Source organism: Erithacus rubecula (assembly GCF_903797595.1).
Source record: "Erithacus rubecula genome assembly, chromosome: 5".
NCBI lineage: Eukaryota > Metazoa > Chordata > Aves > Passeriformes > Muscicapidae > Erithacus > Erithacus rubecula.
Window position 1 is genome coordinate 50,428,877 of NC_136687.1, and position 15,044 is coordinate 50,443,920.

Consider the following 15,044-nt stretch of genomic DNA (forward strand, 5'->3'; position numbering starts at 1 on the left):
TGAGAGAGGGGCTATTTTCATTCAACTTTACCTTAAACATGCCCCTTTGTCAGCTGAATGCAGAAGCCTGGTAGAAGGGCTCCTTGTCAAGATAGCTCCACAGTTATCAGTGCCTATCTCTTCTTGGGATCAAAGCTGTGCTGCCCTGACCCAAAGGAGGATTTAAGGGTTTAAGACCTGGTGGATTTCACACAGGACTGTGGGTTAACTGTGGTGGACAGCGAAGCACCACATGGCGAAAACCACCTGCAGGTAAGGGTTATATTGGGTGAAGCTGTGCATATTGCTTTTTACAGCTGTAGGAAGACAAAGTCTGGCTTCAGAGAGGATTATGTCCCCCAAACAAGAGAAGCTGCAAAATGCTAGACTGGCACAGATAGTTAGGATAAAGGTGAACCCAAGATTATTGGCAACATGGCATAAAAAAGGGAAAGCATTAGGAAGATGACATGATAATACAAGTACTTTGGGGATGTTGTTCAAGTAAATGTTTGTCTCCATTCATTTCCCTGTTGTCACACACTTTAAAGCAGAACTCACAAACTAAGACTGAGAGAGGTTAACAGTATGCTACAGATTAAGACTGATATAATTTAATATTCCCAGCATCCCTGGAAACTGGTGTGAGATGGCATAACATAACTTCTGGATCCTAGCCATGTCCCCTCCCGGCTACTGCAAAAATTAACTGTGTCCTGGCCAGAACTAGGACAATGTGCTAAATGCTTCAAGCATCTAAGACTTAAAAATACAAATTACAGTTCTTATTTACTGTGATGAAATTCTCAGACCTACCAATAATTTGGATAAAATATCTGATTTGAAGTAATCTTTTTATATTCTTTACTATTCTCCCTAATAAAGTTAAAAAAAGGAAAAGAGATAAAAGCTGTTGGGCACAGAAGACCTTCATGCTTGAAAACAGAAGGAGAAATACTCAAGCTAAATAGCAGAAAAGAACAATTAGGCTGAGTTTAACTTGGTTGTGTTAATTAATTAGACAATCAAAGAGAAACATCTGTTTGTAGCTGCGCTACAGATGTGGATGATAAAGTCAAGGAATAAATTCCAGTCTTAGAGGAGGCAGGCAGGGAGAACAAGAGAATGCTTTTCAGAAGCTCAGTTCCCTAAACCCAGAGTCTCTTTTTGGGATGATTTTTAGCCAGCAGGATAGTGACTTCAAATTCCAAGCTTTGATAGTAATCTTTCAGTTCCTCAATGAAAATCCAGTTTTAAAGATTTTTGTACAGAAAGGTCTCTTTTTTGGTAAACTACAGAAAATTTGTTGAAAGAACAGAAAAGTTTCATTCAGATCTTAAACACAGCACTCTAATTAAATACATGAGAGGAAGAAAAATGTTGTGTTCAGAAGGCTGTTTACAAAGAATAGTGGTCTTAGCTCAGCTGTTCATGACTTTACCCCTGCCCACCACCTCATTAGGAGATCATTGGGTAATAAGATAGATTTTCTCTCCAATTAGAGGTGTGGATTCTGTGGCTTTGAGACTTATTTCTGGGTAGAAATGATATTATGATACACTGCTCTGCTGCACTTATTTGTGAAGGTATTTTGTTCTTTCTATATATAAAGATGCTAAAAATTGAGAATGCATTTTACAAACAAAAAAGCAAAAGTAAAAAAAGAATGCTTTGGCTTATTTTCCTGGTCAGCTAAATTCTCTTTGCCCCTTAGCATGGACAGAAACTTCCTAGCCAGGGCACTAAACAGAAAATATTGAGTAACAAAATGGCTTTTGAGGTTAGAGAAACTAATCACTACTGGGATTTACAACACAAATTGGAGCTCTGTGGGAGCTGGAGGGGTTTAGCCTGGAGAAAAGGAGGCTCAGGGGGACATAATTGCTCTCTAAGCACGTGAAGGGAGGTTATGGCAAGGTGGTAATTGGCTCCCTCCCAAGAAAAAAACTGTGAGAGGAAATGGTCTCAAGTTATGCCAGGGGTGAATTACTCTGGATATTAGGAAAAATCTCCACTGAAAGGGTTGTCAAGCTTTGGAGCAGGCTGCCCAGGGGAGTGGTGAAGTCACCATCCCTGGAGACATTTGTAGGTGTTAGGGACATGTAGATGTGGCACTTTGGGACATGGTCAATGGTGGGCTTGGCAGAGCTGGGTTAATGGTTGGATTTGATGATCTTAAAGGTCTTTTCCAACCTAAATTATTCTATGAAGAGACTTTTGAAAGTAGGTAATTATATGGGTGGTTAGAAGTCACAAAGCATATGAAAATGACCTGTGTGTCTACTCATCAAAAATTTCTGAACACACTGAAATATAATACTTTCATAGCAGCACTCCATTCAATAGGACTCTACATTCAGTAAATTTTCCCTCTTTCTCTGCTGCAAGTAGTGAGAGAAAAAGAAAGTGAGAAATGAAGCTCAGGTCTGGGCAAGACTGTCAATCTGTGCTTGACACTGACTCTAGAAACAGTGGACAGGCACATTAAAGGATTCCCTTAGCCCAGGCTGAGCCTTGGCAATATCATGAAGTAAATATTCACTGCAACACTTTAAAAACTCCCATTCCCTGCAAATGTAAAGAAACTGCTCCCCAAACTGAAATTCACACTTATTACTAGATCTCTTAACTCTTTTCCAATGTCCGTTGGATGACCAAGCACAGCCATTATAACCAAGAAACACTAAGTCTGATAAACTATAACCAAAACATTTCCAAGCACAGGATGCTATTGTCTTGTTGCTAGGCAAAATCACTTTTTCCTTGACTCAAAAAATAATTAATGGCCCCCTGTTATATGTTAGTCATTTTGCATTTCCTTCCCCAAAAGATTTTGGTGAAATATGCAGCCCCAAATACTTAATTTTCTCAAGTGTTTCATTGACCACTGTTTTGAGGATTTTATTTGGCTGCGAACAGCACAGCAGCTTGTTATTTTTAATTGTACAACAATGTACATTAATTCATGCTAGAATCAATGACCAAAATTTAATTGAAGCATTTCATCCTTTCATTACAGAAATTCTCCCACTATCAACAGTTATAGAATGGCTGCAAAACCTAACACAGCTCCCACCCCTTAATAAAACTAAAACATAGATGAAGGAATCAAATCTAAAAGATCTTGGATAACTAAGTATTGTATCAATGGGCTGTGCAACCATATTGGCACTGAAACCTACTATTCTCTGATCCTGTGTTTTTCAAGCAGATTGATTGGAACATCAGCTGTACTAACAGAAAAGTCACCTTTTCTACAGCAAGAAGCTCGTTCACATCCCTAAAATGGAGTACAATATTAAGGGCATTTTACACTTGGCCTATTCTTATCCATGTGGGCCTGTCACTTGTTTGATATTTTCACTGTTGTCTTCAATCAGACATAAAGTTTGTTCTTTCAGTAACAGTACTTTAAAGAGTATTTTTTCACTCGTGAGTGAAATGGTAGCTTCTGGATTTATTATGATCTTTAGTTTAGTCCTATTTACAAGAAATGAACAAAGAATATTAGCCCCTCTTCCTCCCATTTCTCAGCAATTGGACTAAAACTTCTTTCAAAGCTATCTGTGGCAATGGTCTATTAGGATGCTGCCAAGCTTTGTGTATTGATTTTAATTCACAATAACTTAATGCAGGTAACAGCTCTTTCTGAACCATAAGACAGGAATATGGATTGAGATTAGAATTGATTGGAGTGTTTTAGAGTATGTCTGAAGAGTACAATGGTGGCTTTAATGCAGATAGTTCAGGTACCTGAATTAGCAGAAGTGTGGTATGGGTGCATTAACCTGCTGGGAACTACACTGGACTCCTTCCAGCAGCCTTGCAAGGGCTCCTGTTCATAAGGAGCTGTGTCACACAGCTCACCTTCTTTTCTATCCTGCATAGAATGGAAGGATAATTACAGTCAGAGTAAGAGCCTCTTTCTGTTTCAAAGTCAAATTTCTGTGAACTGTGTGAATTGCTCTGGAATGCAAATATGCCCAGGGAGCAGATGGGTGAGGGTCAGTGAGGAGATAAGAGCAGCCCTTGACACAGAGGTGAGTTAGGTTGGTCCTACCAGGCTTTGCACTGCACCTACCTTGCTGTCAAGCTGTGGCCCCAGCCAGGTCTCAAAACATTTGAATTGCTTGACATCCAACTTATCTGGTATATGGTACCTGCTACTTTAGAAAAATGGGTTGAAAATAACAATAATTGTAAAAAAAACTGGTGCTGGCTTTCCCAGCAGGCTGTGAGATTAAAGCTTGTCAAATGAATGATCACAGTAGTGAATAGCTGTATAGTTTATGACCTGTTTTAATGCAAGCTAGGTAGCTCAAAGGGACATAAAACAGCTATTAAAAAAGGCCTGTGCCCAGTCAGTAGCAATTTAAACTTGGCCCTTGTACAGGTGTGGTGGTTGGAAGAGGAATACAAAGATAGGTTCTCCCTCTATCAACAAATATTAGTTTCTGCTTTTATAATAATGATTTAAATTGTTGCAATTTTGGGTGCTACTGTAGTCCAATATACCAATACATATATATAATACATATATATATATACAGTATAATAAATACCTCAATAAAATTATTTTTCATAAAAGACTGTGGGCACTAGGGCAGAGATAGAGCTGCCTGATGGAATGAAGAGACTTTACAGAAGTTCCACAGCGCTGAGTTATGAAAATGGGGAATGGGATCAGAACTGCATGAGAAAAGTGATCACCAAAAATATTGGGAGAAAGAATAGGAAGCATTATCTATGAGATTATTGCACACTATTATAAGATATTTATTCAATATTTAATGAGGTGCCCTGTACATTATCTTTCCTGAGGCTGATCTTTATTTTACAGTCATTCATTGATGTTTTTGTCCTGACATTTTTAATCCTTTATCATTTCTGACTGTTTGTTCTGCTGCATATGCTGAAACACTGTCTTATTTTATCTTTCTTATGCCTGTCCTTTCCCCTGTTACTCTGAAAGTTACTCCAGCTTTGGAAAGAACTTTTTTTTCCCAAAACTTTCTTTAAGCCAGTATTGGAATTCAAATCCCAAAGACAGTTTCAGCTTTTAAAACCAGGCTTTAGCTTCATATCTTACTTTTCATCTTCTCTCAGAGTGGTAAATTCAGTAGAAAAAGGGACTGAAGATGCAGATCTCCTGCCAGCTCCTGTCCCTAAAGACATTGTCTGCTTTCAAATTTCTTTCTTTTCTAATCTGGGCAACAAATGCTCATGAATTTAATACCAACCACTGAGAATTAAACTAGTCCACATATGATAACATTTCCCATGGTGCAAATGAGGTTTCTTAATTTTTTTTTTTTTTTCTTTCTATGCTTATCTACCCTTATGACAGTGCTTTCACTACATCCCATCCCACAGTGCCCACCTGCAGCCAAGGGTGACCAACCTGCAGCTCTGTGCAAGTAACCCAGGTGATAACTCTCTGTTAGATACTGTGTATGGGGATGGATGGCAAAGCATAACTCAGCATGGCTTGCTGTTATCTGTTTTTCCTTTATCCTGCCTGCCTCAGGATCCTCCAGATATGAAAATACATTCCTGTTTGGGAGCTGTCTTGAATTTTCATGTAGAGTCACAAGTATCTTTTGCACCATTAGATATTATACCTTATGCACTTTCAGGAAAGGCTCTGTACTTTTCAGTCAATGTTTTAATGCTTTAAAGCAGGGAATGCAAACTTTTTTCCTTTTTTGAAAAACGGGGGCTTTTAAAGAAAATATGATTTTACAAATACCTGCTGCCCTATTCATTGTCAAATGGAGCAAATCTAATTCCATTTCCAATGTCTTAATATTAATACGAATAATCCAGTAATTTTCATTGCTAATAAAATGGTATTATGAGAATATCTGCTGTATTTTAGGTCATTTTCAATAAAACTGAACCACTGCAAAAGAGAATAAACTGAGACAGCCAAAATGGATGTATAGCTAAATTTGTTCTTGGTCAACTGTTCATTCAAGACACTCTGAATTTGTTTGGAATAGCTATGCTGACTTTGATTGAGCTACATTTCAGAAATTTAGAATACATTTCAGAAATTCACCAGCAAATGACTTGAACTTAAGAACAGCTTGTCAAGCACAAAGTTCAGACTTCAGCTTTGTGTATGGAAGGAATCCAAGACAGAGAGATCTGATATTTAAGTCAGACAAAATAAACCTTTTCTGAAAGTGTAGAAAGTGTGGTACTAATCCAACTGAGATTAAAACATTGAATTATGTGTACACAAACATGACCACAGTTCTCCTCAGCATAAACCACAAAGAAATATTTCTTATTGCTATTTATGCAAAGGAGAGCATTCACATTTACTGCAGAAGAACCAGGATTCTCTGCCAAGAGAAACCACATGATTTCCAGTTTGGGGCTATATTGTATTCTGCCATCCTCACAAAGAGATTTTGGTTAAGGTCTGCAGATATGTAGCTCATAATTATTAAATTTACTTGAGGAAGGGAATTAGTAGATGGATGTGGATGATGGGAATTGTTCAGCATTTGCTTATTGAAATGCTGAGGAAATAAGTCACAATCATTTATGATTTTCAGACTCCAGAATGTTTCATTTCATTAGTGTAATGCAGTATGAACCCAGTATGAACTATGGAGTATGAACTATCCTCTCAAATTCCACTGCAATTTTTTTTTTTAAAAGTCCTTTTCAACCTGAAGGCATAACAAAATGAAACTGGAGGAGGAGGAGTGCTATCTAAAGAGGCATGAGAGATTTGCACTGTTGACAAAGCACATTTACAAAATAATGTGAACTTCTCAACTCTCAATGAAAAAGAAACCTATTAATATTGAAAGGTATTACTATTTAATTTTAACACTTGTTTCTCTGGATCAAGATAATTCTTTTAGAAAATAGCAGAATTAATAACAATAACTAATCAGTCTGTATAGGTACTTTACTTTTAACAGAAATGTATTGACTTAATTCAAGAATGGAGAGAAGGATGAAAGAGAAAATACAATAAAGATCATCACTAAAATAAATCAATGAAATCCCTCCTGCTCTCACATTCAAGGTATGAATCATACATTTTCATCAAACAGATTAAAGACAAATCTCCAGTTTTGTCCGACCCAGAAGATATAAAACTAGTGAGGAGACTGAAATGCTCTGTATTGAACTTTAAATGTCTGTCTTTGCTTTTAAAATTACTGTAGAATCCTACCAGCATAGGTAATTACTTTTGTATATCTTTAACGTGAAAGAAGAAGCTCTCTGTCACAGTAACAAAGATAAAGCAGGAACAGTGGGGAGAGAGGGAAGAACTACTACTAAAAACAATGCTGATACTCTAATTCAAATTTATTTTTCTAGGCAAAGTCTTAGATAATTTTTGTCAACAAATAATTATACTGAACCAATTACTAGGAGTATAAGGCAAAATAGAGACCAGCCACTGCCACCATGATGCTATTTTGACTAAAATGCAATTAAAGTATAATCTTCCCCCTCTCTGTTATTACTTTTTTTTTTTTTTTTTTTTTTTTTTTTTTTTTAATTCTGTGCATTCATTGCTTTTTGGCTGACTTTTGCTGTTGTTTAGTTTGGGTTTTGGTTCCTTTGTAGATTTGTGGGGTTTCTTTAGATGCTGTTTTGGGGTGGTTTGTTTTGTTGTTTGGTTTGTTTCATCTTGTAGATATTACCACAGGAATTCTCTAATGTACTAGGAGCTGGAATAGAATGTTCACCCTGACAGATAAAGGTGCTAAACATTCATAAAATTACTGGAGAAGTACGAAGGTGCTATGTCTATGGCACTGACATGCTCTGGTGATTCCACCTTCCACCCCAGACAGAGCCTCTTCCTTCATCATGCACTGCCAGCAATGCAAACCCTGAAAACTCCTTGTCTTGTTCTTTATAAAAAAGTGCTGGGCCCTCAGACACTGAACTCAAACACAAGTAGAGAGTAGCAAGAGGGAAATAGCTCAATCTAACCTTGACAGTTCTGTAGCCTTGGGTCAACTTTGTATTTATGTAAAGTCCAAAGAGGGCTATATGTCTCATATTATTTTCTTTTTCTTTATCTTTTTCCACTCTTAAAAACTTCTCCTAAAGATGAGTTTATGTTAGGGAATACACTGGTCTCGTAACACAAATTCCTATTTTGGTAGACATTGTCTGTTCAGCTTTAAACCAAGCATTTCCCTTAATGTAAGGTGCCCACACAAGGGAGGAACCTGGCTGAAGAAAAGCTAAGATGGGACAGTAGATGTTTTATCAAACTAAATTTACTGGACTGAAGCTGACCTTGAATATTTTCTGAGTGTGTTAGGCTGCACTCAGTTTGCCAAGGTGATTGGAATTGAATCACTTAGAGCTTCATCTAGGTAACTTTAGCTAACAGGGCACTTGGAGTTGCCCTTTATCAGCTCACAGGCTTGTGTTACCTAATTTAGAATGTGCTGTGCAAGAAACAGGTTCTAATGTGTTTGAATCAGTCTGAAATGTGCTGTACTGATAAACAATTTTATTTTGTTGAAAATTATCCATCTTCCTGGGTTTTTTTGACCTGCTTAAATCCATCCTTCTAACACCAACTACTTTCTTAGTAAAATGGTGCACTTAATAAAAAGATGAGGCAAAAAGAAGAAAATACATTCCTGTTAGTGCAGAAGGATGAGCATCTGCTTACCAGCACAGTGACCACACGCAGAACCACTCCTCTCATGTTGTTCTCCAGCTTTCTGTCTGTCAGTGACCCATTCAGACCAGTTACAGGATTCCAGCAGCCAAGCTAAAAGAGAAAACAAAAATAATTTTCTCACTGCCCAGAAAACTTTGCTAGTCATTCCTCCTATGTGGCTTTAGGCAGGAACATATGAAATAGACAGAAAACCTTCTGGAATCAATGGGATGGAAACTCAGGGAATGGTTTGTGCACAGATTCATCTTGGAATTGAAAATGAAGCAATTAAGGAATATCAGTTCTTGATTTTAAATACCATTGTGCAACGGATGACAGCATCCAGATCTGGGGTTATAGGCATTACTTTAAAAGAGGTCAGAGAGGATTACAATATTACTGAAAAACATTTAAAAAGTACTGTAGCTGTAAAAATATTTCTACCTTGCTTTCAGTAATACACTAATTGGAGAAATAATAGCTACCACCATTTTGGCACGCTCTCTGCTCCAGCCCATTCTTCCTAGCGGAACTCTGACAAAAGGAATTACACCAGCTCTAATTAAAGCTTATACTACTAATTGATAATGGAACAGCAGTGATTTTAATCCAGGTTAAAAATCACATTTAAAGATGATTGAGGAAAAGACCATTGGATAGGCACATTGCAGTATTGAGAGAGTACTGCAATAGATAATGCAGAAAAAGTTCATCTATGCCATTTTTTCATTGGTGCTATGGTATTTATTGAGCTTCTGTGGATGAAGTTTTTGCTCAGGGATTTCTCTAGATTTATCTCCTTTCAGTCTGTGTTTAGTAGGTTCCGACTTGTAATTCAGCTTCTCTGAAAATATAATTTGCCTGGTTTTTTGTATGATGGTAGATGCTTTTTTTGAGCATAGAGAAACATATCCATCAATAAATCAAACACATCCCTTGGCACCACACACCAAGACAATCAGTTTCATTTTGGAAATTCATTGCCACACTCAGCTGGCCTGCACAATTATCAGTATTAAATCCAAAACCCAACAGAAGGACAATGACTGACTCCAGAGGACTTTGAAGCCTCAATTAAGAGTCTCAATTAAGGCAGGTAAACCAATTGTCTATGTGAAGTCATTCCACAGCCAAAGAGACAGGCACCTGCAGCTACCACTTCTTGTTCTGAATGCCTTGTCCATGGACTGTGAATGGAACTTTTGCAGGGATGCTCATCTTCTGACTCCTACTTAAAAGAACCAAAAGGTTTAATTCCCTCTGACAAACCAAGATTAACACCTGTAGGCTATTGTTGGGTCCAGTGGCCTCTACTCTTGGAGAATTCAACTCCATAATCTGAGAGGAACAAACTGTAAAACACTGAAAATATTACTGTAATCTCAAACAGAGTCTCAGAAATGGCAGGTTTCCTCAAAGCATCTAAAAGGGTTTGTAAAGAAGGGGGCTTTGCTGACTGTATTTGAACATAAATTTACAGATATCATTATTTTCAGTTATTCATGTGAAAAGGCTTTGTATGTGTGTTTCATAGATCTTACAAAGTGAAACAGAAAACAAGGAACAAACTTTAAGTCAACATATTTAACAATTTCAGAAATGGGTAATCTGAAATACTTGTTTTCTTTGTTGCACCTATTAGACTAGAGCAGCTGCTAAATTTTTGAATTTCAATACATGCATATCAATTCTTTGAAGGTGCCTCCTTAAGAAATGCATCTCTCAAATAGTAAAAAATAACTTTGTTCAATGATATAGAAGTTAGGTTTGTCTTAATGGTCTCACAGGTCTTTTCCAATCTAAATGATCCCATGATTCTAATTCCCAAAGCAAGATGGCCTTAAAGCAGTGTGGTCACTTCTCTCTGCTGCTTTCAGAAGTACTCACAGCTAATTCATACCTTTCTGAAGTCAAGGTTATTTCACATTCAGGGAATGAGTGAGGGTAATGCTGAGCCTACTTGTAATCACAAGTAATGACTGAATCAAGGATCTACTAGATCCAGAACCCCAGAGAAACTGAAAGCAGCAACAGGATACAATGAGAAACAAAATCAGGAGGTATCCTGTTAATCTCTTGAAGTTGCTCATCTTTCCTATGGCTGTACCTAAATAAAAGCACAAATTATCCCTGTTTGGTTTCCCCACTTTGTGTTGCCATCAGATCACAACAACCAGCAAGAGATCACAGCAGCCCTCCCTGCATCTTCTGGTCCTGCTCAGGGTATCCAGGTGCTCTCCAGTCATGGATGGACTCCTGACACAGCCCAGGTCCTCACCAGTCCCAGGCAACACCTGAGTTGGATAACCTGAGTGCTGAAGTGCATTCCCTATAACAGTACAGTGAAATTCTGCAAATGTACTCACACTGTACTTTGTGACAAATCACTGACATCCCATAAAGCAAAGCATTCCATGGGCTACATTTTCTGTATGAAAAACAGTGAAAACACTACTAAGTTCACAGCAAAACTGCATTCAATTAATTCAGTGATTGTCATTCTTAGTCACACAAAGAAACTAATTAGAACTTAGATCCAATTAGCATATCCAAATGTGTTGGATGTATAATTACTGCAGAAACTCTGCTGCTTTTGCCAGAACTAAAACCCTAGGAAGTTGCTGAAGAGTCTTTTTATCCTTTTGAGGTTAAAGTCCATTTTTAATTATGTACATTAATGTGCACATATTTATATAATTAAGTTTTTAGCCCAACCCTACCTTTTCTAGGGCAACCCCCCCCCACCAACATAACATTTCTGGAGATTCAGTATAGCACTAATTTTCCTTTAAAAAGGCACTTTTTATTTTTCAATTATTGTTCACTTAATTTTCAATTCAATTGTTCCTTTATGCAGCTCAGTCATGGTGAAGACAAATGTGCAGTGTCTTGCCAACAAAGTTGAAATTGATTTTGAGTGGGAGCTGCTTACTGTTATTAGGAGAAAACAAATCAGCATTTATTGATGACAATTTGAGCTTGTCATTGCAACAAGGAACAAATATAACTACTGCTGAAACATTGAGATGGGGGTGGTATGAAGCTCCCTCTTCAGCTTTTTCTTGTTTAACTGGTTCTGCAAAACATTTGCTGCTTCTGCAGTTACTTCCTTTTTCTTTTGTTCTCTCTCTGATTGTTGAAATGAGAGAATAGATCAGACAATAACAAAATATCACATTAATTCTGATGGATTTGGGCAGATGGGTGATGGGAACTCTTACTGAGCACAGTGCTTGTCATCTTCATACCACACAAAATTTATCATTTATAGTTCTTTGAACTTCTGTTTCAGTTTCTTTTATTTATTCTAATGACAGCTTTTACTCTTCTAGGTTTAATGTAATATGATGAAGATGGAAAAGTTGTCAGTCTTCTACTTCCTTTGATATCCAATTTGCAATCTCTTTCTGTTCATCCCACATCCCAGCTTGTTATCCTGACTATCATCAATGTCAAAATGGGCTTTGTTCTCATGTCTTGCTGGCAAAGCCAAAAACTTACTTCCCTTCTTCATTAGAAAATTTTTACTATATGGGCAATGCATTATGGAAGGTCTTTAATTTGTATCTCAGTATTAAAGTAGGCAAAATCCATTTCATGGGGAGTTACAATTTCATTATTTATAAGGAATTTGGAACACTAAAGTCTATAATGTCTTTATGACAGAGTTTACAGCCAGTTTTCCTCCCTTACTTCCTATGCAACCAGTGAACTCTCTGAATATCTGAGACCTTTCACTTCTTTTTCTGGCCGACTAAAATGCAGATTGTGTCAATTAATCAAGAAAAATACATTGGCCTGGTATGATCACAGTTGAGGACCATCAGAGAAAATGAATAAAACCAGAATACTGGTAGAGATGAATTACTTTAGTGCTTGTCATTATATCAAACTTCAATTAACATAGAAAATATACAGGAACTAGTTTATCCAATGTGACCACCTTGAACTCACACTGCATTACCACAACACTATTATGGGTCAAGAGCAGAAAATATTCTAGGGGAGGTGCAATGGAAATCTGAGAGAGAAAACAGCACTGCATCTGTAACCCAAATCTATAAGGACATTGGGATCACTGGCTCCTCTTTCATTCATTTCTCTGCCATTTAAAGAAAAAAATCCCAACAATATCTTGGTTTTAGTAGGAACAGCCTGACAAAACATTTCCAGTGGAAATCCCTATGACAGAGCAGTTCATAGAGAGCTGGTGCACCACAGAAATCTCAGCCTCCCTGCCTGAAGTACTCACGTGCACTTCACAAACTCCCTCCACAGTTTTCACCTGGTTCCAACCTGCTTTAGGAACTGAATTCTTATAAGATCTGACCAACAGAAGAAACCTGCATTAATAATCCCCTTTTCCATTCCAAAGCATACCAAATTCACAAAAATGGAAAAGACCCCATGAAGCTGTCACAAAATGACACTCAGCTGGATGGTTCCAACTCCCAAGAGGGTTGGGAGACTAGAAGTGAGGCACACAACAAAAATAATTAAGAAAAAGGTGGAGGTTTTTTGATGATGTGTGGTTTCAGCATTTGCAAAATATTCTAGGACACCAGTTTAGGCAAAAGTCAAGCAGGACAACATAGAAATTGTTTTGCACAGAGTATTCTTCATGCCTCTTGTCAGCTGTTGTTTAATATGTCCAACAGCAACTGGGAAATCAGCCCACTAAATGTGGATACTGGTGAAAGTCATGGAAAGAAGAAGCTTGGATTTTCTCAGGCTGCTCAAGGAAAACATAAGACAAAGAATTATGACAATGATTAAGCACCTGCTGGATGTGTGAGAGATGTGATGTTTTCATGAAAGCATGTTTACCAGGGGTGTACCTCGCACCAATGAAATTACTGCTATCCTTAGTTCCACGATCTACTCTATGTAAGTGTGATTTGATTCTTTAATAAGGGACTTTTTACTTCTCCTCTGCCTCCTTTTTGCTCCCCTAGCACGGCAGCAACAATTCAATCCTATTGCTTAAAAACTGTCTCACTAAAGAAACACTATAAAAAATATCTTTTGGTTGTCAAATATGTCAAATGTAGTCAGATGCTCTGTTACCTGGTTAGAGTCCCTTCAGTTCAGCTTTTAAGGCAGCAACCAAAAACTGATCAACCAAATCTGCAAAAATCTGGTGGTCAGGAGTTAACTGAGGGCTTTAGTACCCCTGGGCTTGATTGAAGAAGTAAGGATCAGTTTTGTTCTTCACAGCAATTTCCTAATAGGATTAGCTAGCAGGACAGCTTTCTGTGTCTAACTGCTGCCTTCACCAAAGCTTAGGTAATAGTCAGCAAATAGAAAGTTGTTAAAATCAATAGAAAATACTGTGCTCAACAATTGAGTAATGTATAGCAGCACTTGTTTCTCCTGCATTCTGTGTGGTGAAATCTATATAGTTCTGTGCATTCGTTAATTGTTTTGTACAGTGTGTTTTATTGCTTTAATTTGTCTCTGGCCTAGAAGGAATGGCCTGCCCCTACACTTGCTTTGTTATTTTCAAGTTGTTAAGAGGATGTGAATACTCAAGTTTAGCTTTATATCCAGTACACTAAGGATTGTAATTCCAGCAGTCGAGGTGGGCTATTTGTTTTCTTAACTGATCATAGACACAAGTGCAAGTGACCTCAGTAGGAATTTCTTTCCTCAAAGCCAATGTACAAGGCAGAATAACATTGAACAGAGCTAATAAAATATTTTGCTTTGGGGACTACCCAAATTTCCTTTTCTTACTGAACTGAAATAAAGAAGCTAATGGAAAGTTACCTGCTGGTAACCTGCTGTGCATTTGCCTACTAGCTCCTGCCTCAGTGTTTTCTCAAGGACCCAGATTGCTGCCAGAAGTTATAATTGGGTATTTTAGTCCACTGAAAAATGTTGAATTTACAGGGGAAACAACATAAACTTAATAGGTTTTCCCACTGCATGCTCTACTCACAAAACTGATGCTTAGTGCTTAGGCCAAGCTTCTAGAATCTAATGGTATGATTTTTCAAATGTATAGTAAATCACCATATCTCAAAGAAAATGAACCATCTCTCCAAGCTAGTGGTGCCATTGTAATGATCTCTGACTTCCCCCCCTCCTACCCACATCTCTTTATCTCTGGCTTACTTTCGCTCTCTCTTCTTTCCCTTTCATTTGAAATTTGGTGATCTTAATCTATAATTTTCTCCTTCTGTCATCTCTTTGGAAAATACCCTTTTTCCCTTCTTTAGTCCTTTTTTTTTACTGTGAATTCAGTACTACCAGCAGCTCCCTAACCCGTGGTTATCTTCCTCTTTCCTACACTGCAATACCTCTTGCCATCAATTTCTCTGTGTGCTTTCAGTGCACTTACTGCTCTCTCTGCTTTTCTGTCCCTTCATCTTCCTTTCCATTTCCTGCAGCTTTTTCCTGTCTT

The 15,044-nt window shown here is 37.6% G+C and overlaps 1 protein-coding gene across 2 annotated transcripts in view; it reads right to left on the reverse strand.

Moving 5' to 3' along the window:
- Positions 1–15,044, reverse strand: part of GRID2 (glutamate ionotropic receptor delta type subunit 2) — a 664,166-nt gene that overhangs the window by 126,332 nt on the left and 522,790 nt on the right. For both annotated transcript variants that reach the window (XM_079306473.1, XM_079306474.1), the window contains exon 9: positions 8,648–8,749. In XM_079306473.1, coding sequence (XP_079162599.1) covers positions 8,648–8,749 — 102 coding nt within the window. The remainder of the gene's footprint in view (positions 1–8,647; positions 8,750–15,044) is intronic.